Raw genomic sequence first — 21,951 nt, forward strand, 5'->3', positions numbered from 1 at the left:
ACTCGCCTGAGCTAATTTCGCTTAATGGGCCGGGAGCCACGGGCCATCGGACCGGGGCAGACGGCGAGAGCGCAAGCCGAGCCACCACGGGCTCAGCCCGTCACAGGCCAAGAGCCAACCAGCTCCGAGAACATGATAGATATCAACGAAAACAAAAGATGAAAGATAACATAAAAGAGAAATTTAAATAACATAAGGAGTCGATTTAACTGTGTATGGGTAGATACCCTCTTCTATATTGAATACGTTATTGATGGCTCTCCCTCGTCGACCTTGTCTGGCACATAATATTTGGGGCTCTGTAAGACAGAACGTAGTATTATTGGAGCTACATGGATAGTTGTTCATGGCTCTGAGTCGTCGATGCTCGATCAGTAAATGCCGGCTTATAAGTAAAGGATAAATCCCTCTCCAAAGGGACTCTCCCTGGCAGACGACAAAGCGCCATGAAAGCAAATACCATCCAATATGCCTACTTTGTCGGACGTTCCGCGGCTGTCCTGCCTAAAGGGGAGCACAGTGCCATTCTCGCGAGTGTTTGCCGGAGTGTCAAAATGCCTTCCATCGGGAAAGTGCACTTAGCAGAGAAGCCCCCTGAAGAAATTCCAGTACCTGAGTTCAGACTTAGAGAGATGGCACATACGATACAAGTGTGCCAGTACTTGCTCCAAGCCGCAGCAAAGTTACCCTGCTTTGAAGGCATAGAACTTGCAATACGCTTGCAAGCTAAAAAGGCCATCCACATACTTATGGTCTGTGCATTTCTTGCTGGGCTTCTACTTCCTAGTATTCCCTATGAAGACTCTTTAGAAGTGGAAACACTGGCTGCTATCTTGAAAGCAGGCATTGTGCAGAGGTCAGAAATATATTTAACTGTAAGTCAGCGAGATGCAGGCAGACACCGAAGCTACCCACAAGCCTACTAACAGGAAAAAAAGACAGCAGCGAGTTGCAAGGTTTTTCTTACTGAATTGAAGACGTATATTGACGGTTTGGTTTGGTATGAGGCAACTTTCGAGAGTTTGAATAAGAACGAAGGCAACTTTCGAGTTCCTGGGCGAGATCTCATCTATTTTGACGGCACTCCACGTTAAGAAGCTATCTCATTCTGAGCTTATTTTCCCTATGCTTTTCGTTCGTATCGAATACATTTGTTGTCTTACCTGGCTCCCATGTTTTTGCTTGGTCGCAAAAAAATCAATTCGGACAGTGAAGACGTTCAGTCAAACTGTTCCTCGTTAATCCCCGGCCCGCCATCTCCAACTGCTTCACTGCGAGAACAACAGCTAGCAAATGAGCCCAGGGGTGGGCCTGGCGAACGCCCTCCCTCAGGGTGCACTTGCGAAGCGCACCCTGCTGACATGTCTACTATGCCTGGTTTCACATTCGTACGCCAGCCCGACACAAAACGCCTCTCCCAGGAGCAGCTAGATGGTGAGGTAAAAGGGGTTTATGAGGGGATAATGATAGTCGAAAACAAATGTGTTGAACTATTTTCTTATCCAGATACGAAGATCGCAGAACATCGAGAGCTCAATATGGAGCAATATCAAAAGTTGACCCTTTTACATCAGACGCTATTATACGAACATCTCGATTTCTTTCTCGTTTGCCGGCAACCATCATCAAATGAGAAGCAACGTGATCTTCCTAATAGTTATAACACACCTGAGCGGATATATCACCACGGTGTTCATTCATTTCTCCAGTTCCTCTACAAAAGGCTGCCAGCTTCACGGGAACATATGCTCGGATTTATTCGCATTGCATATATCACCATAAAGGTTTACTACGAAGTCGCTCCCCAATTTACTTTCACTTGGGCTAAATGCTTTGGGGATCTGGGCGGATACCGTTTAGCTATTAACGAGATCCGGGGTCGCGAGATGATTGAGGACGACAACATTGAGAACGACATTGAGAATGACATCAAGGATCGCGAAAGTTGGACTCGCATTTCCCGATACTGGTATACAAAAGCTTCAGACTACTCGCCAGAGGTTGGAGAGCCTTATTGCCAACTCGGTATTCTGGCTTATCCCGATACTCTGCAACAGCTATACTACTACAACAAGTCACTATGCGTCATAGCCCCATTGCCGAGCGCTGTGGATAGCATGTCAAGTCTTTTCGACCGAATTTTGGAAACGCCTAGTTACCTAGATTCATGGCGACGACGGTTTTCTTAGGGTGCATGCTATCCTGTTTTCTGCGATGAAAAAAAGAAACGACAAACACGATAACACTATGGAAAAAAACCACAACGAACTCGATAGCATTATCAACAAATTCCTTGATACTAGTCTGGATCAGAATATCGCGGAGAAGCAGAAAGAGTGGCTACATAGAGGGTAGGTTTTATTCTGCTCAAAAGTAGCTTCCTCTCAAGATACGTTGTAGTAAAACTTCACCACCACCAAAGTCCTGATATTAAATAAAAAATGAGTTAAAAATTCAACTTGAGTAATGGAATTCTCTATTACTCAAGTTACGATGGTTTTTTATCAAGATTCGGCGGTTTATGGAGGTTTTGTGATGCATGCATGCTTTTTTACTATGTTGCCGATTTGAGAACAGAGTGTGGGGACCGGAAGCTACTCTTGCGCAGAATAATACTAACCGCTTTATCAATTAAATTTACTGATATATATATCATAGGTGCTATATCGCTATCTCCCTTATCTGCTCGCTTCTGGGCTATGGTTCACCTACCAACCCCCTTAAGCAATCAACCCTAGCTGGCCAAAACGATGCCAGCGCTGCTGCGCTGGCCAACAAGTATACTACCGATGAGGAAATTGCGAAGAAACAGTTCGAGAAAACGCGAGCATTTGCTATGGCGCCGAAAATAACGTTCCCCAGTCCAGGCTTGGCTGGCCACAGATGTTCCCTCTCGCTGGCTCTCAGAACAGCTGTTAAACAGCTTATCCATTGTCTCGATCTTATACACACATCTGTCTACTTCTCTCCTTAATCAGTATGATTGGTTTAGTCGTGATCAGTCACAACAGAATGGGATTCCCTAGGCGCGGCATCTACAAGTATCGCCGTAACTTTGTTCTGACACCGGAGAAATATTTCACTGACAGAACAATCAATGGATCGGTGGGTGCGGCACCTGCTTCAAAATATATATTTATTGGTCCAAACCGGATTTTACTGGAACTGGTTACAGCAAGATCCAGCTTGAGATTCACGGTACTAAGATACAACTGTCCTCGACGTTGGCAGCTCCTATGGGGAGCAAGTCGAAACCGCGGCTGAGTTATGTGAGAAACTATGTCACAGGAGTGGGCGAATCGCCTTTCGGGCTCAACGATAAGATGATGCCTCGTCCGTGTAAGTTTGCAAATGTAGATGAGAAGAGGGCCCGCCAGAAGAGAATCACCCTGCTGATAACGGCTTTTATCTCGAGACGCGGAGAAATTGGAGGCAAAAGTCTTTGGAACGGCTTCTCTGTTGTGATTGGTGTCTCTAGTAAAGGTGTGGATACAAACTATATTATAAACGCAATGCCGCGCTCATTCTTCTACTTATTACTCCGATCCTCAAACATACCAACCATGGACGAGTCTTTAACCGACACTTTACACCGAGCAAGCGACCTTGCTGCAAAAGACACTGAAAGCATAGCAAAACTATGGAACATCGTGAGAAATGCAACAGACTTCTGCTCTTTCTCGACGGAAATTGCAACGGCCACACGCGGGCTTCTGCCATCAATATGGCCACGGCTACAAATTTCAACGCTGAAAGAAACTGGCGAGTACGAAGATACATTAAAAGTAATGCTCGAGAAGACCCCTGGGGAACAGATTGCCTCGGCAAAGTGCGATGAGAAAGATGGCCTGACGATTGTCGCTATCGCAACGATTGCGGTACTTTGTGCACATTGCGGCCTCTATCCGCCCTGTCACGTCGAACTAAAAAACATCGCCAGTCTGCTGTGGGATTGCAGATTGGCGGCGGCATTGAAAGTGTTATGGAATTCTGATGAGCCACGGAAGATGACTGTTGTGCCTGATTCAACAGCAGGCTCCGAATGCGATGCAGACGCCGAGGACGGCTCCAAAGCCTCAACCGACGATGTGTACGAAGACAACATGGATCGGTATCGCCGCGGTACCGATACTACATGAAGAAAGGAAAACACTTCTCACGATGAGGGAAAATAGGTTGTGGCGAGGGACAAGAGCCATGGTATTTTGCTGTTCAACTTGCTCCATACATCAATTGACACTTCCTATGCTCGTGGAAAATCTACTTTAATCGCAAGTTTGAAATTTCCCGGCGCTTGAAAGTCCAATACAAAATGACTTCAATCAAACCCCATTACACTGCTCAGTTGCCACGGCTTTGCTAACGGCGAAAACTGCGCGCTATCCTCCTATTCATGCTCTCTGCCCATTGATTCCAGTGTGTATTGGCTGGCTTGCGAGTGACGCCTGTCCCCACCCTAACAGCTAGCGCAAGTGGCTTGTGTTGGTGGCGATCGACAGTAGCCGTTTGCAGCGCACCAACTCGCTCCTGCGAAGAAAAAAAAAGGCATCCAACAAGGCAAATTCTGGCCCAGAATGCCAACACAATCCAAACAGCTGCCGTGCAGATTCCGCAGCAGCTCCGGTGTGGCCTTCGGAGAAGGCTACTGGAAACATGACCGATATTATGGAGCCTGGAAAGACTCATACCAGTTCCCCATCGATGCTGTACGCTCAACATTTTCTCGCCAGTATATGCCGTACGGCCTTAACAAGTCTGTGTAGGAAGAGCTGAACCGGCTCGATATGCTGAACAAATTCTTCCTTTTGGCGCGCTGCGACCAGGCTTTCTCATGCCCCGTAAGGCGTGGTAGCTCAACACGCGTTTTGGATCTTGGGACTGGAACGGGTATTTGGGCCATTCAAGTGGCTGAGGAGTAAGAATCAACTTTTGCATATACTTATTCGGATCGCTAACTCAAGCTTCAGTATCCTTCCAGAGTCCCATGTCATGGCAGTTGACCTCAATATGATTCAGCCAGCTTTGTTGGTCGACATTCCGCACAGTTGCATGCTGGGTATGCTAATAGAGTCTAGCATCCCGCCCAATCTGACTATTCTGCAATTCGACATCGAAGACACCGATTGGACAACGCTTCTCAAGAATTGTGATCTGGTACATATGAGGCTTCTGTTAGGCAGCATCGACAACGATGCGTGGCCGGCAACGTATCAAAAGGCTTTCGAGTGAGTTCTTTTCTGGCTATTCCATCGTGCTGAAACAAGACCTTTGACCGGATTTCTAATAGACACACGGCACCCGGGGGCTTTATCGAGCAAGTTGAAATCGATTGGGTGCCTCGATGGGAAAGTGCCAATATTCCAGAGAGCTCTGCCTTGCTCGAGTGGTCGCAAAAGTTTTTGGAGGGAATGGACCATTTTCAGCGGAGTGCTAGAGTTTCGAGTCGGAAGGTGCAGCGTATGTTAGAGGCTGCGGGCTACGTGGGTTTTGAGGAGACGATAATTCGATGTTGTGTTAGCCCGTGGTGCAATGACACGCGCGAGAGGTTAGTGGCCAACTGGTTCAATCTTTGCTTGACCGAGGGCATAGAGGCGATGAGTCTGGCCCCTTTGGTGGAAAAATGCTGCATGACCATTTGCGAAATTAAAAAACTTCAGGCACGGGTCAAGCGAGAGAGCTGCAATTTACAGCTTCATGCATACTTCAACATGTAAGTCAAGCCTCTGGCGGCGTCTTCAGATACAGCCGGTGTTAAAAATTGGCAGGCATGTCTGGACGGCTCAAAAGCCCACAGCCGCAGTATGGCTGAAAGGTTGCTGATGATGGGTTTCTGATACGAGCGATCAGGAGTAAAGGCTGAAAGGCAGCCTCTTTATAGACATATATTTGCTATGTGGGTATTTTGTTTGGGGATAGGACTCGAACGGGAAATAGATGCCCGCGTAATTGGGGCCAAATGGTTATCATTTTTCGAGCAAAATTATACTTCTTCGCACCCAGTAAAGTAGTCTTAGCAACATACACCGTGCGATGTGAGACGCTGTCTCAATAATCTATGGGCCCCACATAGAACTTTCATCTTACGAGTAAATAGATGAGCTGTAAAGAATGTGCAGATGGTAATGTGAGGCGATGCAGTCTTTCAAGGAAATAAAGAGGCACGCCCCCCAGTGGTCCGTTTAACTGGGTGGGTAGCCAGCGCACTGTCTTTTTCACAGCTAAAGATAGAGCTCGTTCGTTCGCGCAAAGGGTAGCTGACCAATATTGTAGCCGTTCACAAGACCCCAGTGAGAAGACGCCGAGAACGACTTCGCGTGTACCTTTCTATGCAGAATTACGCGTGTGATGAGAAAATTGGCTGTACCAGCCCATACACGTTGAGTGCAGACTCCAGGAATCGATCTTTTGTGTGTACATAGCTGGTAGCCGACTGAACTAACCGACGATAGCAAATGGTTCGACTTTTCCCCACCTTCTTATTCTACTCGTGATTAAACAATTGGCGAACCCTCAACGTTGACGATTGCTACAGATGATCTGAGCATTTTATAGTCGCCAGGAGTAGAAGCTTGTTGCTCGTGCAAATAGGCACGCATAGATCTCGTCAAATAAGAGAATGATGAAAGTATAGAAGACGAATTCCGAAGTCAGACGGCTAGTTCAAGGAGCTTGCGGAGGGCGCTCAACCCCTGGATGCTAGAAAACTCGTTGTTCCCCGCCTCCAGACTGCCCCAGGCATCTGAACAGTAGGCATGCTCGTGGCCAGACTTGCTTCTGTGCCACTCTCTTGACGTTATTGGCCACATCTTGAGCTTCCTGCCTAGTTGTGCTGGCCTAGTGGAGCAAAATTGGAGCATTGGCTTAGGAGAAAAAACATGTTGACCAATTCGCTCATGTATAACATGAATGCGAAGTGGTTGCCTTGTACGTCAAACTGTGTCTGGGTATGATCCGGTGGGTCAGACTAGCGAAAGTTGCCGTTGACTGCCAAAGCGCAGCGGTTCAGCACACACTTTCGTGTTGCGTGTTGCACAAGGCTAGTCGAAGTCGATAGAATCATATTCGTCATCGCTATTAGCAAAATCTTGCCAATTTGAGAAGCGATGTTCCGACTGTATTGGTATTGCGCTGCGGGGCGTATTGCGTGGAGACGAGTTGCTGTGGATATAAGAGGGCTGGGGTGGTGAGGATATACTCTGAAGGCCACTGATGCTCATTGACGGCGGTATGGTGGCAATTGGGCGCTCAGACACGCGGCGTGGATCGTTTTGCGAGTACGGCATAGTGTGTTCAAGCATTGTAGCTGTGAGAAGAGTATCATCAGCCCCGCAAATTCCCCTCTCCCGGCGCCAATCTGGCTGCGCCAGCAGTGTATCTCGGCTGAAACTTAGCTGATGAGTGATTGCCACGGTATTGTGATGGTCCGGAGAGAGAGGACTTGCGTCTGGCATGGAAATGTCGGACGAGCTTCTTGCTAGAGGACTGGCATCTGGCATGGAGATATCGGATGAGCTTCTTGCTAGAGGACTGGCATCTGGCATGGAAATGTCGGACGAGCTTTTTGCGTCCCACAGCGGACTGGCGTCTGGCATGGAAATGTCGGACGAGCTTCTTGCTAGAGGACTGGCATCTGGCATAGAGATACCGGATGAGCTTCTTGCAGTTGTCCGAGGTTTAGCAACCGGCATGGAAACATCCAACTTAATTCTCTTGCCTGGCCGGGAAAAAGCCGCTGTATCGGGCTCGTCCTCTTCCCTGATTGTCTCCAGTTGGCGGTAGCGAGCCCGCTTTGGCCGTGGAGTGAGGGAGTGAATACCCTGTGCGAAATCGATGTCGAATGGCGGCACGTAGAAACAGCACGCCAATGTGCTCCGCAGTACAAATATCGCACTGAGTCGTGACTCTGCCGTGTGGGCAGCTATAGTAGGAAGGAAGCCTTCTTGTCGGATTCTCCAGTAGATGCTCGCCGAGGGCCTGCCCCAACGATTTTCAAGCCGAGAGAGGACTTCTGACTCATCAAGTAGATTTCGGAACTGTGAATGCGGCGCATAATTCTCGTCGGGGGTGAAAGCCTTGATGTTCTCATCTATGGTGGACGTATGTATACCAAGGAATTTGGCGCGCTGAACAAAGAGGGCTACGTGATGTGGATCGTGTGTGAATTGGGTTGTTTCTCCTCTCTCCATCTTTGGTTGGAAGCAGCTCAGATACGGGAATTGACGGATGGCTGCGAGAAATAATTGTATATAGACCAGGTCAAAGTTAGGTGGCCCCGTTGCGGATACAAATTCTCCTTCGCGGATCTCGATATAAGGCACAGTTGAAGTCCAGCATCCGCGCAATGTGGCCCTCAGTGAAAGCTTAGACTGCTTCGCCTTCAGCCTTAGGCTTTTTGGTATAAGATATTGCCATATGATCTTGGCTGCAATACCCAAAAACCGCAGATTACACTGCAGTGACAACAGACTCGGTATGAGGCCGCTTGATTGCTGCACGCGGAGTCGCAAGGCCTCACGTTCTTCCGGATTGTCCACCCTTGGAAAAACTTGTCCCGAGCTGAACATGACATCAATTGCCAAGCGGTCCTCGTGACAGACGAGCGGAGCACGCCCAGCCAATGCATTCACCGTTTTCTTGTCCATTTGCGTCAAGATGTTCTGATTGCCGCGCGCAAGTCTGAGCCACTCCGAGTGGAGGTTCCTGATGCCAGCAAGAAGTTCTTCGTCTAAGCGCAGGACAAAGGACTTCTGGATACCATTCAAGTAAAGCGCATCAAGAACAGCCGGCATCTCCGTGAGTTTGTTTAATTCAACGGATATGGCGACTCTCTCGTCAATTGCTTCCATGCCGATCCTCTTTGGTCTTGTTAGACGTTGGTACCACTCATTATAGTCCCATCCTTCATATTGAAACATTTTGAGTTTGAGGTAAATATGACCGTCCGTGTGTAGTTCCTCAGGTTGGTACTTCTCCGTGCGTCTCTGCACAGCTGGTTTCCAGGGAAGGCGCCCGATAGTTGTTTGATATAACCTCACGGCCCTTCGTGCTGTGGAATTGATAGCAACGGCAGCTGCAATAAGATGTTGTCCATGCGTATATCGCACAATGGCATTTTCAATCAATGGGTACATGCCATTATTGTTCTGCCGTTCAATCTCTGAGAATGAGATGCCAGCTTCGTGAAGAATCGTGTTTGTTTCGGAGATGTCGACATACCCTGCAATAAGATGCCTCATGTCGGTGGGAAGCCTGTGCGTATCTCGAAGAGGCTCTTCGAAGCGGCGCCGATCCACATCGTCATGCAGTCGTTGCTCATCCACTTTAAAAAAGAGAAGGTTAGCGACAGGAACTTCAACAATACCTATGAAACCCATTGTTTGTGTAGAGCATGGAAAGAAACCAAAAAGCGGTAGTGCTTCGCTAAGTTGTCGGATATTTTATATAGGCATTTGAGTTATACAAGCGTTGGGAAAAAATAGACATCGGAAATTGAGAGGCTGTTTCTAACATGCTGTTTTTGCCACTTGGGTTTGCGTGTACGCCACGCCAAAGTCCGGAAACGACATTGCGAACTGCGTACGTAAAGCAGATCCGAGATTTTGGTCTTTTTGTTGCTCTTTTTGCGTTGGGTTTTTTCGCAACCTGACATGGACCCTTTCTAGCAAGAGGTTGGCTCAACAGACCGCCCTCACCGGAGGGAGGGCCGGTCCAGATCGCACTGGGCTCGACGCACTCGCCAAGGCGCTATCAGATTCGTCACCAAACAGCCGTTCACTGCTCAAAATCAGAGCATCGGCCAACGTAAAGCGATTGCCACGCCGCGTGTTAATTTGAAGCATAAGTCAAATTGTAAATGACGCTGCGAGTAAAGCTTCACAAGTAATCGCTACCAATGCGGTTGAGTTGCGGAGTGACAGGTTGACTATCTGGTGTTGCAAGCTACACTTGGTCGACGCTCCCAAGAGGCGTGCAAACGCGTCGCCGTGTCTACTATTCTGAGCAAGATCAAGGCATAATGCCGCCAGCATCCCATTGCGGTAGAGAAACACTGAAATACGTGTCAAATACGGGCTATATAACTTGCGCCGTTGATGCGGCCAAAATGTACTCAATGACGGCTTCAGGGAGTATCGATTGGGAATCTTCTCATTCGTGACATAACGTACTACCCAACATACATTTCTCAGGCCAGTCGAAGAGTCACTTGATGAGCGTAGTCTCTAGCAAAGGCTGGAAATTTCTTTAAGAGTTCGGCCCAGCCCGTGAACGCAATGACATCATCGGCTATGCAAGCCGTGAACTGGGCCACGAGCTCACGTATCGCGTGCCCGTCCGTCGTGTCGCGGCCATACACATGATGGACGAGGTTTGTCATGATTGGCATAAATGTAAGAGCCGAGACGGTCAAGTAGGTGAGCTCGTGCGCGATATTTTTACAGGCCAATTCCATCAATGCTGGAATACCGTATTGTTGGGCAAAGTCCCAGACCCTTGCGTGGCCTATCAAGCCAAAGCGCACCACCTGGCCCTCTTGCTGAACTTGTGGGACAGATTCGATTTTTTTTGCATAGCTGCTAATAAAGCTGGAAATGGCTTCCAATTTATTATAAGTAGCTCTTTTGAGACCACATGAGCACAATTTGCGTTTGCAGGGCACTTGGACAGCCTCTATATTCGGCTTGCAAAAGCCGCACCAGGAGTCGGGGCTGGCCCAACCAATAGCAGCGGCCTGGAAAGAAGCAAGCGAATAAGGTAACTTGGGAGCATGCTCTCCAAAGCGTGACAGCCCAAATATTGGACTTGATGACTCCTGGCCGATCTTGAGATTGGCGAACAAACCAGGGGCTTTCGGCTGCTCGGCGCATTTCCTAACAAGCTGTTCGTCTGCCCTCATGTCGAACCCTTTGTATGTGCCAGTGTAAGAAAATTGACAGAAACGCAAAAAGACATCTTCTTCGACGTCTCTCAACTCGACATGCTTCGATGGGTGCCGATTTGCGACCAGCAGATTAAGCGGAGCCGACACTTCCTGTAGAAGTCCAAGGTGCATGTCTACCTTAGCCCCAGAACTACCAAAGATGAAAACCACGTGGCCTTGACATAAAAAGCTGGCCATACAATTAGCAAGTAGTCGCGTCTTGACAAATATAAATCGTACCGTTCTAAATTCTCTGGCCTGACATTCTGTAGGCCAAGCTGGGTGCTTACAGCGTCGTAGGAGCTTGAAGACATGATATCTTATGGGAGGTGTTGCTGAGCGAGGTAGCCGGTGTTGCTGCAAATAAAACTGCTGTGACATTTTATTTATTCTTGACACGTGGGACAATAGATAGAATGACCTGGCAGTGATATTCTGTAAACTGAAATCAAGATCTGTAATTCCTTCTGGATTTTACTCTCATCCATATGTCAATATTGGGATTTCCACTCTAAGATCACAGTTTCGGAAATAGGGATCTTTCGACGTCACGCTGGCACAGCGTTTTCGGGGCTCCGCTTTTTCAAGGCCAACCAGAACAGCATTGATCAGACAGGCTGGAACATTTTTTTCGAGGTTGTCGCCTGTCTGTCACCTCAGTAGTGTGTGCCGCGCGCACTCGGAGAATAACCAATCGGCTTTCTACCACGGAAGCGAGAATGAGAGTTTCGCCCCTGGGCGTTTGATAACGGCGGCTGGCTCCGGACTCCGTCTTATTAAGGCACACCTCTTATTCTCATGCGACGACGTTGAAAGGGCGCCCACTTTCATTATGAAGGTGAGGCCCCCAATACGCCTTTGTACTGCAGGCCTCCTGCTATTCTACGAAAGCGTACTACACGCCCCCTACTTTCATACGAAAGCGTACTGCAGGCCTCCTGCAATCATACGAAAGCGTACTACACGCCTCCTACTTTCATATGAAAGCGTATCGCCCACCTCCTGCAATCATACGAAAGCGTATCGCCCACCTCCTGCAATCATACGAAAGCGTACTGCACGCCTCCTGCTTTTATACGCCCTCGTATGAAGGCAGGTATGCACCTTCTCTTCAGAGGTAGATGCAACCTGCTGCCTGACGGTAGGTGCGACCTTCTCTTAGAGGCGGGCGCAACCCCTTACTTACAGGCTGGTCAAGGTCCCACTTAGGGGTAGGTGCAGCCTCCTGGGTGGGTAGGTGCAACCTCCTTGGGGGTAGGTGCACCCTCTACTGTTAAACACTCCTCTATACTACAGCGTATTGCACACCTCCTACCTTCATGCGCTTTCGTATGATAGCAGGAGGCGTGCGATACGCTTTCGTATGAAAGTAAGAGGCGTGCAGTACGCTTTTGTATGATAGCAGGAGGCGTGCGATACGCTTTCGTATGAAAGTAAGAGGCGTGCAGTACGCTTTCGCATGATTGCAGGAGGCCTGCAGTACGCTTTCGTATGATAGCAGGAGGCGTGCGATAAGCTATCGAGGGCGTAAAGAAATAGGACGCGTGCAACACGAGACTAAAGGCAGTGCAATTGGCAACCTCGAACTCCACAAATAGACGATACTCTTATTGGCCAAGTACATACTGGAATTGGTGTAGTGATGTGGCCCTATCCGCATCTCGGAGTTCAGGAACATGATTGCAATATGAACCCCCGGCTGTCGCTTAATTCTATCGATGTTCTCGTATTTGACTTACCAGTTTAGAATATTTGATTATGGGAGCCATGTCATCTGGTATGTCTCTAATCTTCGCGATCAGCAGCATGTGTCCTTGGGTGACTGCACAACCTCTTCATCATGGAAAGCCAAGGCGACATCAAATTTATTGGCATTATCCGAGTACCACTTGCGAATTTGGTTTTCAATCCGGGCACCGGAGAGAAGCCTTACAACCAAAAGCAGACAGATCAACTGGAAAGACTCTTCAGGAGGACATCAGTAAATCATGCCGAACGGCGACACTGGATTGATGGCTACATAGAGCAGAATGCGGAAGAAGGCCTTCTCTGTGACTTGAAGCTGAGTCGATCGCAGCTTGGCGGCATCAATTCGCGGGAAGAGTACCCACTTGTGGAACAACAAACGATCGCATTTACACAGGGGCGACACCGAGTTGACGCTGCGAAGAGAATTGACCCGTCTTCTTGTTGGACTATTAGGCTGCACTCAACCAACTCGCACAGCATTAACATCGTAAAATGCCGAACGGAGCAGTACCAGCATGAGATTACCAACTCTGATGGTGAAATATACACAAAGCTAAGAGGCTACGGTGGCGATCATGTCAACTTCTGCGAGTGGCATGAGAGACTCAGCATAACCAAGCAAAAAGCGTTCTTCTACATCAAGAAACGACCAGCCGTTATGGAGGCTCTCGATAGGCTGATCCCGCTGAATGGCGTCATCGAATCTCTTCATCTGAGTTACTTTCTCAAAATATTTGATAAGCGCCTTGATGATGAACTTTGCGCAGGGTTGGATAAAATTCACAAGCAATGGTCGCGCATCACAGACGGACGCAGGCTCGATTTGCTCGACAAAGATACCGTTGCGGCGCTCGAGGGCCGGGCACCTTCCGTGAGCACAGAGGATCAAGCTTGGATAGCTTCGTTATTTCAACAGCGTCGACATTCAAGCAGCGTTTCCGATGCATCCCCGTTGCAAGACATGGAGCACTGCGTGTTTAAGGAGACTGGTCTGATCCACAGCCTCCGGTCCTTGCATATGAACATGGAACATCTAGGTGTTGCAGCGGGAATACTTTGGACTTATCTCATTCCGAAAAGTCTTCGGGCGACGGCGAAAGCCAAACAAATGTCATTGGCTGCGACGCTCCAGAGCTGCTGGAGGGCGAAGGCACCTCTTGTTGAGACGACTGAAGGTGTTTTCCAGCCTGCCCACGGACCACCTTCGTTTGCCATTTCCTACGTTCAGCTCCTTTTATCAGCTCTCCGCCTATTTCCGTACCTCGCAAACGCAAAGCCGAAGGTGGAAAAGGGTGAGAAAATGTTACTCTCCATCAACCTTTACTGCATAGCTGCTTTCCATCAAAGAGCCAAATTGCTAGGTTTCGATACGTTGGAGTTTGATCCAGCTACAGTTGGCTCCATGGCTCAATCCAGTGGACAGTGGCGTCAGCCTCGCGCTACAGCATCTACCAATGAAGCCAAGCTACTGATCCGTCCATATCGCAGATGGGGCAAACCATACCAGGGAGTATATCACATTATGCAGACGCAAGCATTTCTACCAACTATAAGGAGTTTGTCGCAAACGTCTTACGTGACCACAGCTTTCATATTAGGAGACTTCGTAAGAACATTCTTCGAACCGTTTCACTTCGAACTTGATTCTTCACGTCCGCCGGTATACCTCCAAGAGACCATCATCGAAACAGCTAGAAAACAACTGTCCATCTGTCCACTTTCCTCTACATCACAGCCAATCGCTGCAGCTACTGGAACTTACTGCTGCGACTCCCACCCTCGGGCGGTACATACAGGTCTGAGTGCAGCGGGCAGTGACGAGACAATGCAGGACATTCAAAATGATCCAGAACTAAATTGTGAGAATGGAGTCGGTGTCCAGGCGAATCGGGAATATGCAGCGCAGGAGCGAAGCACAACCAACGTCACCCAGACCATACAAGCCCAGAACTTTGAGCCAGGAAGTAGTGCGCGAAAGGGTATGATCCGTGCGTCTGGAAACAATGTGGACACTGATGTTTCCACCGCCAATGTGGTGCGGTCTTTGTCACTCAATGGCGGCAGAGACAATGGTAAAGCATGGCATCCCGAAAGGCCCCAGCATCAGAGGCAGCACACCAATGGTACGGCTTTCATATCTGGAGAATCTGTGCAAAATCAAAGTGCACATATAGATCACTGGATCATTCCCCAGCACGAGGAAGAGTTGGAACAACGGCCAATGCCAGGGCTAGCCGCCACTCAGTCTGCTGCAAATGTTGAAGAATGGCGTCAGGCTATATCCGATCGTCATATCGCGTCTGCTCGATCGAGCGAACCCTCTATACACGAGCCATTGGAAAATCCACGGTTTTCAACGAGTTCTCGTGGTAGGTCAACAATTTCATGGCGTCAGCCAGGTGATGCATCCTTCGGGTCTTTGTCGAGCCAAAGGCGGGTACGAGGCAAGTGCTCAAAGCGTCGACGGAAATGGCGAATCCGCCGTAGCCGGAAGCAAAGCGAACGTAGGAAATCAGCATGTTCGACCATTCCAATCCGGGAGTGCTCAGATTCAAGTCCTTGTCGCTCTAGCGTCATGAGCCAAATATCACCTCAACCATCTCTGATGCCTCGACCTAGCAGCGATACTTCAGCCCCGTTCAGCGATGTGAGTTGGGATGGCGAGAACAGTTTGCTGTCCGTACCTCGCTCTTCCTTGCACCATCTTGTCGAAGCGGGGCCTGTCGCTCCAACCGACAAAAACACGCACGAAAGCATAGAACCACAACTGTCCTTGCGGGCGGCCACTGCTTCCACTTCCTCGAGATCTAGTCTGCCTGCCCAATTGCGTCCTGGTAGTGACATCATCGCAGACGAAACTGCGCCACGGACTCCCAACATAAATATGATACATGGGTTTCTGCAAAGGCAACCTAGGAGCGAGAAGCGCTCGTCGCAATGGCAAGGTTTCGACGACAGCGATGATGAGTTTTCATCCATTGAATTATGAGGAAGCTGTTGCATGATTATCTGTGGCATTTAGACTAGGCAGGCAAATGAGATACAGTTCGCAGACTGAGCCCTCGCACAGCACACGGTTTTCATTAAGCCACTCACCAAGATAATATGCTGCTAGAAATGTCGTGCCTACAAGCTCCGTATGTCCGTACTGATAGAGTAGGGTCCAAATATACTAGCAACACTGCGAGCGGAAGCAGAGTAGATGGTTACAGCGAGGCGTGGTCCGACGCCCACCCCGCAACAGGGTTTCTGAGCATTCTACGGAGTAGCGTTAGTGTCCCCGAGTAGAGGCAGGCTAGCTAGGCTAACACCAACCCCTGCAAATGCACTGTGGCGGTTGCGGCATTGTCGGAGTTCTGTACCGATTGGTCGGCTTAAAATAACCTGCATAACATCTTGTGCGTGCGGGAAAACCCAACTCTAGGATACCATTTTAAGAATACATAAAACACATCGATCTAGACTACGCTAGCCGAATGATAACAGCAATCACGATATGCCGACTACATCTACACTTCAGGGACAGCTACACATTCACGAGATGGTCCTCAACACAACCGACATTGCCGTGATTTGCCTTTTCGCCGTTGCTCTAATCGTTATTTTTCTGCGATGGCCACCGTGGCTGTTGCGTCAAGTGCTTCATTGCCTGGAAGATGCATTGCCTCTGCTCTCTGGAGACATTCAACGGAATGGTCTCATCCTTCCAACGCGTGCTCTGCACGTCCTGGGTAGCGAGCGCATTTGTCGCTACGCGTTACTGGGCCTCTACATATTTGCCAATACATTTTTTATCTGTACCGCTGATCGCAGCTCACAGGTGAGCAGACGCTCTGCGGTAGCCAGCACCGTCAACCTTGTCCCTTCGCTGCTCAGCGGGCGCACGCGAATTCTCATCGAGTCGTTGAATCTGTCATCCCAACAACATTTTTTTGCGCACAAATGGTTTGCTAGGATATCATTTCTGGAGGCTATCGTTCACTCAGGCCTTGTTCTCAAGACTGGGATGCCTAGGACTGCTCAAGCAATATGCGGACTCATCGTACGTGCACACTTTCCTCGTGCAATAGCTGTTCGCCGCTAACACTGTCTAGGCTTTTATCATTATACTGCTCCTGGCTATCTCTTCATTGCTCTGGGTTAGAAAGCTGCACATGGCAGTTTTCGCCGGAGTCCACATGATATTTGTTCTCACAGTAATCATCTTTCTCATCTTCCACCTTTGGCTAATCCGGCCATGGCCGGACTCCCTCGCGTCGAAGCTCCCACTCACTATCGCAGCGCTCGCGTGGGCTGCAGGCTTTGCTCACAGACACTATCGCTCGCTCAGAAGCATAGCCACAATTCAAACGCTGCACAGCGCATCTCTCGTAACTGTTCCATTGTCACGTCCGGTTCTGGTGCACCCGGGCGCGTATTTCTATCTCCACTTCAAAGGATCAGGGCTGCGGCGTCTTCGTGGTGAGCCGATGGTGTTGTTTGACTGGAAGCCGTACAAACCAGGGCAGGGCTGGGCTAGAAATTCGCTCTACGCTAAGGAGCTGACATTCTTAGTCGAAGATCACAACATGCCAACTCTCGGCCGGGATGACTGTGAGCTCCTTGTGGAAGGACCATACGGTCGAGAAATAGGGCTTCATCGTTTTAGTACCGTTCTCCTAGCAGCCCAGGGTACTGGCATCGCGGCCGCCATGCCGCAAGTAATGGCTATCGTCGAGCGCTATGCGTCTGATTCGGCGATGCGGCGACAGATGAGGAGCCAACCATTTGAACGGCAAACTCTGTATAGGGATAAAACAAGCAGACTCAACCTGTACTGGGTATTAACAAGCTCTGCCGATATCCACTGGATACAAGGAGCGCTCAGTCGGCTGGCCGCAATCGATGAGACCAAGGTCAGTACCCATCGTGGGTTCAAACTACCAGTCTAACGAGTATAGAACATTTTGAAAATATGGATTTTCGATCCGACGAATCAACTTGCCGCCGAAATTCGCGAAATGAATGAGGAACAAAAAGCACTATTCGTGGTTTGTGAAGCACGTTGGTATTTAACGTTAAAGAGCTTTATAACCTATCATTCAAATTCCCACCCTGGCAAATGTGCGGTTGCTGGTGGGTGTCTAATTCTCCCAATTCACGACGATCTGCTAATTCTAGCCAGTGTCTGGCACGCTCGATTTTCGGCGTAAAATCAGTGAGCTGGCATCACTCCAGCCGCATCGCTCACGCTACGTCGAGTTCGATTACCAGCCACGAGATGGGCGTGGTGGAGTCGAGACTGTCAGCAGTAAGAGCGAGTCTGCGATTGCTACTGATGTGAGCGTTGGCGTTGCGGCTGCCAACGATGAAGCTAGCGGGGTTAGAGCCCAAGCAACACTACTACCGCCCCCGCTCAAGCTGCGAGAGGCTTCGGCTACTCGAGGACGTACCGCCGACTCACGACGGGAAGTGCACGTAGTGCGCACACATGCCCACTACAGAAGTGTGGTAGGCGAGATGGGAAACACCTCATTCGTGTAGACCCAGTGCATAGTGCTATAGTAGTTTGAGTAGGCAATTATGTACAAGCTGGGCGAGCGGCTGGTCCGCCATTTCGAGAAACAGCTATCAGTCTTTCCAATGAATGCAACAAGTTACAATATACTGAAAATGGTTTTTTTTGTGTACCATTTTGATAAAATACTCCGCCAGAGGGCTGCGGAAGTGGCAGCGTTCATCAACCTTACACATCATGTCGTCGATGCACTCAGCCAGGCATCTAGTTCTTAACATTGGTGGCGCGGCCGAGCTTCTGGCCATCACTGCTCTGTCCCGCGATCTGGGCACTTTGCCAGGGGTCCGCCTCCGAATGGCCGAAGACGTGCTGGTTGTGGACTCTGGAAGCGCTTGGTGTCGAAAAATACGCCAGGTGCAATGGATGCCGTCGCAAATTGATTATTTCCTTGCTAGAGCCATATTTCCTCTGAGCTCTACGGTTGTACTCTTTGCCGACGCTCTTGGCGATATGGCGCAGGCCGCGAGAGTGGTAGCTGGACTGTGCCGGTTTTCTCCCCGTGTTAACGACCTGCTGCCACCGTCGCTCATCGTTCTAACGGTCAAGGACTGCGTGCAGGAGACTTTCGATAATCATGTCACTGACGAGCTTCTTGACATGGTTCGGGTCGAACATCCGCAAGAGGGCCACAGTCGGCATCAGATATCTGACCGCTGGAGAGCGCGATTTCGATCAGTGCAGATTGCTCAGAAGCGGCCACCAGATAGCTGGTCGGACGTTTTTCGATCTGCTGCTCTGACCACCGAGGAGCGCTGGAACTGCGGGTTTGGCCTCTCGCAACGAGGCTTTCAGCGCCTGTGCCAACATGCCGTCGATAATTATAAAGCTGACAGCTTCGACTATGTTCAAGCATGCGGTGTACATACCCAAGTTACGACAGCGGCGCAGAATTACTTGATCAAATTCATCCGCTCTTTGGACGAGATCAGAGCGGAACACGTCGAGGCCATCGCATCCTGTCTGGCTGTGAATGCCTACCGAGATGACGCCTATGGTACGCAGCTGCGCCATTACGAATATCCAGACCAGGTATCCACTAACAGCTACAGTTTCGTCCCCTGGCCTAGTTTTTGAAAGTTTCGGTGGGCGCTTGCTCAAAAGCTGTGCACAGCGTTCCGAATTGATGCAAGCCGCATTGGGCCCTTTCTTGCAGATTGTTCGACGGCACCGGCAGAGAGAAGTGTCGATCCTCGAGCAGCACAAACAACTTATACAGCGGGGGCATATCCAGTTGCCAGGGTGTAATATGTGCATGCTCAAAATACCGACCTGCCAGCTGCCGTGCCTCCATCAGCTTTGCGACTCCTGTCTAGCTGTATACGATCCGCTGAGCTGCCCACGCTGCGGAGCGCCCTGCGGTCCACCGACTGCCAACCCTGTCCTTGTTGGTGTCCGCGCACTAGGCTTGTCTGGTACGCCCGGGTCCGTTTTACAGTGGCTGAGGGAAGTGAGAGATAACCTTTTGGGGTGTATTGGGGAGTATTTTGACCTTGTCGTGTGTGCCGAAGAGTGTAAGTTGTCCCTGCACCATTTCAAGCACGCACTTACAATTGCTAGGCGCGTGGCTGGTGGAGGACTACTTCATCCATAACGTATCTCTCCCCGACTGTTCCCGGAAGCTCAAAGCCCGAAGAACAAAGTTTTCGGCGCGTGGCCTAGAACGAGGAAAGGGCTTCGTCGCGATTCAGACTGGCATCAAAAGTGCTACAAATTACTCCGTGTTTGAAGGCAACAGCCTGCGCGCCAGAGTACAGAGACGCTGGAACCGGTCGTTGCAAAGGCGAGGGTCCATTGCCACTACAGTGGCGTCCACCATTGACCACGAGTGTGAGCTGATATGGCAGTGCAAGCCGGCTCTTTTGATCAATTGTGACAGCCACAGCCCTCGCGAGGCCGTGCAGAGAATGTTTGCAGGGCTATTTTATATGGAGGTGCAAACACTACCGGCCGAGGCATCAGGACCACCATTTCCGTGCCGGCTGACATTGAAGTGCCGCCTTGCCTACGGGCGCCATCAGAATGCTGTGGTCCACACACTACTGGATCACTCCGTCAAGATGTACTGTGAAGTATCTGGCGCATGCCACAGGTCTTTTTTGTGCAACGCCTCCGACTGGCGCATGTATTCGTCGTCCACTGAACCGAGCTTTTCCCATTCCATACCAATCACGATTCGTGCGCTCGAAGACATTGTGCGCGTACGGATAGATGGATTGTGGAAAAGTGAGACAACGCTGGATGTCGCAAACTCTCCAACTCCTTTCTTTGAGCTTTCAGTGAGGCAAAAAGGCTGTAATACCGACGTGGCTGACAACGAAGATGCCGCGACTGTTTTCACTGATATGGGCGAAAATCTTGACGATCAAATAAGTGCAATACAGAAACAGCTACTAGAGCTAATGTGAACGACCCATAGTGCAATTTAAGCCTTTTGAGATAACCAGCATCCCATTTCCATCGTGAGATCAACGCCTGCCTTTTGACACACGAGACCCACGAGACCTGGTCGTCGCTCCATGCGTGATCTTCCCGCTCGCTGCCCCCCGCCTTTTCTGCACCCTACCGTCCGTCAAGCTTACCGATTTGAGCTTGGAGTTTCCTGCAGCATGATTCGGAGAGTTTCGGCCGCCACTTGTGCGCAAGTAAATCGAGCCGGGCTGGCTACTTCTACATTCGAATGGAGTCTCCGTGCTCATCGGAGCGGTAGGAACTTTCGATTCTGACGCCTTTGAAATTTGCTCAGGTGTCGAAGGAGAGGTCCAGACCTTGATGGACGGGTCGTGGTCGAAGTCTAGGAGTGATGCATTGGCACCGGATATGGTAGCGGGCAGCGAAGCACTAGTGGTAGCCTCAGGTTCTTCCTCGAGTGTCGACAGTAGCTGCATGATAGAGTCCTGCTCACCACCACTTGTCATTGCATTGCTGCTTGCCGTCGAGACTATTGACTGCGAACGGCTCGCATAGCGTTGTGACACAGTGTCAAGGTCATCTGGTGTAGTCAGAGCGACGTTGCACGAAGCCACCAGCTGATGCGGCTCCGGCCAGTCCGCGGGGCCATGGCTCAGATAGCCACTGAAATGCCCACCAGAACTGACAAAAACTGCGACTCTGGCTTGCTCGAGATGGAATAGCGTGTTGGCTTTCTTGAACAGCCCCCCGGTGCGGTCGCTGAGCTTGCGCGACCAGTGGGAAGGAAAGCGGCTTGGCGATGTGCGCTTGGCTCTATCCTGGGTCTGAGAGAAAGCCATGATGTGCAGAATATAGAATATCTGTTTTGAAACCCGAATTTTGACTTCTTAGACCGGCGCAATTGCTGTATTTATGCAAGAACCGCCCCTTGGGCAGGGTTAGGGGTACCGCGATACGCTCGACCGGAGAGGGTCAGGGGAATGGTAAGCGCCTTCCATCTTAAGTAGTGGGCTAGACTGCTATTGGTCAACTAAAAATAGGCAGACTGGCGTACTTTTTCGTTAACAGGTCTTGCAATTTGGTTTCTCGATTTGTGTCAGAGCTTGCTGGTGGAGTGTACTCACAACTGACTGGGCCAGCCAGGCCAGGCGGCAAGAGGTGACAGCCAGCCGTGTTTGCCACACCAAGGGTAGCTCTATGATGGTTGTACAATTTACTGTTGGACGTGAGTTTGAGATGGCAATCAGAACTGCGGCTTACAGGATGTCACCACATAATCCCTGCTGAAAATAGGCTGGCTTTACCTACTTGAGCACTA

General features: G+C 49.8%; 6 protein-coding genes across 6 annotated transcripts; 3 read left to right on the top strand and 3 right to left on the bottom strand.

The window, feature by feature from the left end:
- Window positions 1–4,574: 4,574 nt before the first annotated feature.
- On the top strand, window positions 4,575–5,229 carry V2A60_000371 (class I SAM-dependent methyltransferase; the record flags this gene model as incomplete). Its single annotated transcript, XM_083251742.1, has 4 exons — window positions 4,575–4,706; window positions 4,764–4,915; window positions 4,968–5,024; window positions 5,076–5,229. The coding sequence occupies 4 exons, from the start codon at window positions 4,575–4,577 to the stop codon at window positions 5,227–5,229; spliced, it is 495 nt and encodes a 164-aa protein (XP_083107868.1).
- Window positions 5,230–7,037: 1,808 nt separating this feature from the next.
- On the bottom strand, window positions 7,038–9,374 carry V2A60_000372 (uncharacterized protein; the record flags this gene model as incomplete). The annotated part of the gene is made up of 1 exon (XM_083251743.1): window positions 7,038–9,374. The coding sequence occupies one exon, from the start codon at window positions 9,372–9,374 to the stop codon at window positions 7,038–7,040; it is 2,337 nt and encodes a 778-aa protein (XP_083107869.1).
- An 809-nt stretch (window positions 9,375–10,183) lies between these two features.
- On the bottom strand, window positions 10,184–10,375 carry V2A60_000373 (uncharacterized protein; the record flags this gene model as incomplete). Its single annotated transcript, XM_083251744.1, has 1 exon — window positions 10,184–10,375. The coding sequence occupies one exon, from the start codon at window positions 10,373–10,375 to the stop codon at window positions 10,184–10,186; it is 192 nt and encodes a 63-aa protein (XP_083107870.1).
- A 2,383-nt stretch (window positions 10,376–12,758) lies between these two features.
- On the top strand, window positions 12,759–18,190 carry V2A60_000374 (uncharacterized protein; the record flags this gene model as incomplete). The annotated part of the gene is made up of 5 exons (XM_083251745.1): window positions 12,759–13,538; window positions 16,488–16,709; window positions 16,762–17,562; window positions 17,608–17,701; window positions 17,832–18,190. 5 exons carry the CDS (start codon window positions 12,759–12,761, stop codon window positions 18,188–18,190), a joined length of 2,256 nt encoding a protein of 751 aa, XP_083107871.1.
- A 211-nt stretch (window positions 18,191–18,401) lies between these two features.
- On the top strand, window positions 18,402–19,298 carry V2A60_000375 (uncharacterized protein; the record flags this gene model as incomplete). The annotated part of the gene is made up of 1 exon (XM_083251746.1): window positions 18,402–19,298. The coding sequence occupies one exon, from the start codon at window positions 18,402–18,404 to the stop codon at window positions 19,296–19,298; it is 897 nt and encodes a 298-aa protein (XP_083107872.1).
- An 847-nt stretch (window positions 19,299–20,145) lies between these two features.
- V2A60_000376 (uncharacterized protein) lies at window positions 20,146–21,472 on the bottom strand (the record flags this gene model as incomplete). Its single annotated transcript, XM_083251747.1, has 2 exons — window positions 20,146–20,226; window positions 20,804–21,472. The coding sequence occupies 2 exons, from the start codon at window positions 21,470–21,472 to the stop codon at window positions 20,146–20,148; spliced, it is 750 nt and encodes a 249-aa protein (XP_083107873.1).
- Window positions 21,473–21,951: the final 479 nt, after the last annotated feature.

The sequence above is a fragment of the Cordyceps javanica genome, chromosome 1, assembly GCF_051103115.1.
Source record: "Cordyceps javanica chromosome 1, complete sequence".
In the NCBI taxonomy this organism is placed as follows: Eukaryota; Fungi; Ascomycota; class Sordariomycetes; order Hypocreales; family Cordycipitaceae; genus Cordyceps; species Cordyceps javanica.